Below are 2,500 nucleotides of genomic sequence, written 5' to 3'. Positions count from 1 at the left end.
TTCAGCACCTTAAATGGCTAAAAGGGTGCAGCCCAGTAGTTTTTCCTTGCGTTCAGGAAAAAGCCAAACAAACCGCGTCGTAGTGTTGTTTTGATGCCAATATTTTGTATGTATTCCGATACTTTTCAAAATAAAGGGACCACAACATTTTTTAAATATTGGCTTTATTTTAACAGACATATGATACAATAAACATGTTTTTACTGCACTCAAAGAACAATTTTGGCATTAAATAACACAGTGAACATACCAGGCAACTTCTTTTTTAGTATTAAGTACGCAAATGGGTTACAAAGGCTCCTAATTTGTCTGCTGATATATGCAGTAACATTGTCATTTCTGACTGTATTATATTGTCAAAATTATGAGGGACAAGCTGTAGAAAATAGATTTTTAATCTACTTGTTAATTTGCTGTTAATATCTGCTTACTCTCTGTTTTAACAGCTACACTTCTTTTCAAATGTAATAAGCACTTATCCAAACTTTACATAAGTTTTGGGTGAGTCTACAAATTTGCGTATCGAATCGATACCAAGTACCGTATTTTTCGGACTATAAGTCGCAGTTTTTTTCATAGTTTGGCCGGGGGTGCGACTTATACTCAGGAGCGACTTATGTGTGAAATTATTAACACATTACCGTAAAATATCAAATAATATTATTTAGCTCATTCACGTAAGAGACTAGACGTATAAGGTTTCATGGGATTTAGCGATTAGGAGTGACAGATTGTTTGGTAAACGTATAGCATGTTCTATATGTTATAGTTATTTGAATGACTCTTACCATAATATGTTACGTTAACATACCAGGCACGTTCTCAGTTGGTTATTTATGCCTCATATAACGTACTCTTATTCAGCCTGTTGTTTACTATTCTTTATTTATTTTAAATTGCCTTTCAAATGTCTATTCTTGGTGTTGGGTTTTATCAAATAAATTTCCCCCTAAAATGCGACTTATACTCCAGTACGATTTATATATGTTTTTTTCCTTCTTTATTATGCATTTTCGGCCGGTGCGACTTATACTCCGGAGCGACTTATACTCCGGAGCGACTTATACTCCGAAAAATACGGTAGTTACAGGGAAATACATTGGTCATAATTCAGGGACGTTTTTCCTGAGTTTCTAAACAATAAAAAAATGACAAAAGAATATTGATGTAATCATTGTCGTATCAACTATATACGACTCTTGTACTTGCCATCTTTACAGTTGATATTTGTATAGATCCACCCATTTGTTTACATTTAGGAGCGCGAGCTACACTTGCTGTTAGCGGTTAGCTATTGTATCTGAAGCATGTTCCAGCTATTCCTCGTCCTGCAGGGATGATACTTACCGTAGTGTATTTGTCGCCGTGGAGGCGAGGTTTAGTGATTTACAAGTAGCTAAAACACAGTGGAGAGATGTTAGCCGATAGCTATCTATGTTTTAAAGCACCGCTTGCAGGACGAGTGTGTATCGCTCCACCTTTATCGTTAGTTTGGAAGTCAAAATATGTCCATTCTCCCTCTTCTTTCTCCACTCTGTTTCCGCCTGCAAGTGTTGTGTGTGTGTGTGTTGACTCCCATGCGCCTTGGCTCATATTACCAGCAAATGTCCATGAAAAAAAAAACAACGGTGTTTTTGAAAGACAGTATAGTACCTTTTTTAAAATTATTACTTTATTAGTAGTGGTATACCGTACTGGTCGTTTATTTTGACTCTGATGTCGTCCGCCTCTGAGAAAACAAAAGCGTGGCTCTTCTTGATGAGCTTAGCATCAGACCTTGATGAGGAAGGTTGGCATGAGCGAGGCTAAGCGGCTCACTGGCCATGATATGGGCCGACCGACTCGTTAAACGAAGCCACAACAACCCTAACTCCGCTTCTTCTACCCACAAAGATCCAGATCTTGTCCCCTTCGGATGCTTGCGAAGCGAACCCGTGCGAGAACCGGGCCAAGTGCCACAGCATGGGCCAGGACTTCTACTGTGCGTGTCCTGAAGGCTTCGAGGGAAAGACCTGCGATCGCCCCAAAGAGGACTGCAAGACCACCCCATGTCAAGGCAAGGACAATCCCCAGCTAGGACTATTTCCTTGCGTTCGTGCAATAGAGGAAGTAATAATGCCTTTATTGCCTTCAGTTATCGACAGCTGCACCGTTGCTGTTGCGACCAACGACTCGGCAGAAGTGCGGCACATCTCCTCCAACGTCTGCGGGCCTCGGGGGCGCTGTGTGAGCGGGCCGGCCGGCAACTTCACGTGCATCTGTGACCCGGGGTTCAGCGGCATCTACTGTCATGAGAGTATGTAGAGTACAGGACCCTCCCCCTTTTTCAGGGAAGATTATTTCCATCTAAGGCGGTCTACAACTAAATATTAACAATTTATACAAAAGAAAAAGAACAAAATGGCAATGCCAGTGCTGGGGAGGAGACAGAGCTGTCTACATTGCTGCCCCACCTTGGCGGAGATCGAAACCAAAAGTTAACTTGGGCACGCCCACATCC

The 2,500-nt window shown here is 41.4% G+C and overlaps 1 protein-coding gene across 2 annotated transcripts in view; it reads left to right on the top strand.

The window, feature by feature from the left end:
- The window catches only part of jag2b (jagged canonical Notch ligand 2b), a 158,445-nt gene that overhangs the window by 123,683 nt on the left and 32,262 nt on the right, over positions 1-2,500 (top strand). For both annotated transcript variants that reach the window (XM_061987176.2, XM_072916273.1), the window contains one exon: positions 1,894-2,296. In XM_061987176.2, the coding sequence (XP_061843160.2) occupies positions 1,894-2,296 (403 nt within the window). The remainder of the gene's footprint in view (positions 1-1,893; positions 2,297-2,500) is intronic.

The sequence above is a fragment of the Nerophis lumbriciformis genome, linkage group LG26 (genome assembly GCF_033978685.3).
Source record: "Nerophis lumbriciformis linkage group LG26, RoL_Nlum_v2.1, whole genome shotgun sequence".
Classification (NCBI taxonomy): Eukaryota; Metazoa; Chordata; class Actinopteri; order Syngnathiformes; family Syngnathidae; genus Nerophis; species Nerophis lumbriciformis.
Note: the sequence above shows the minus strand (reverse complement) of the source record. Positions and strands in the feature narration are given on the sequence as shown.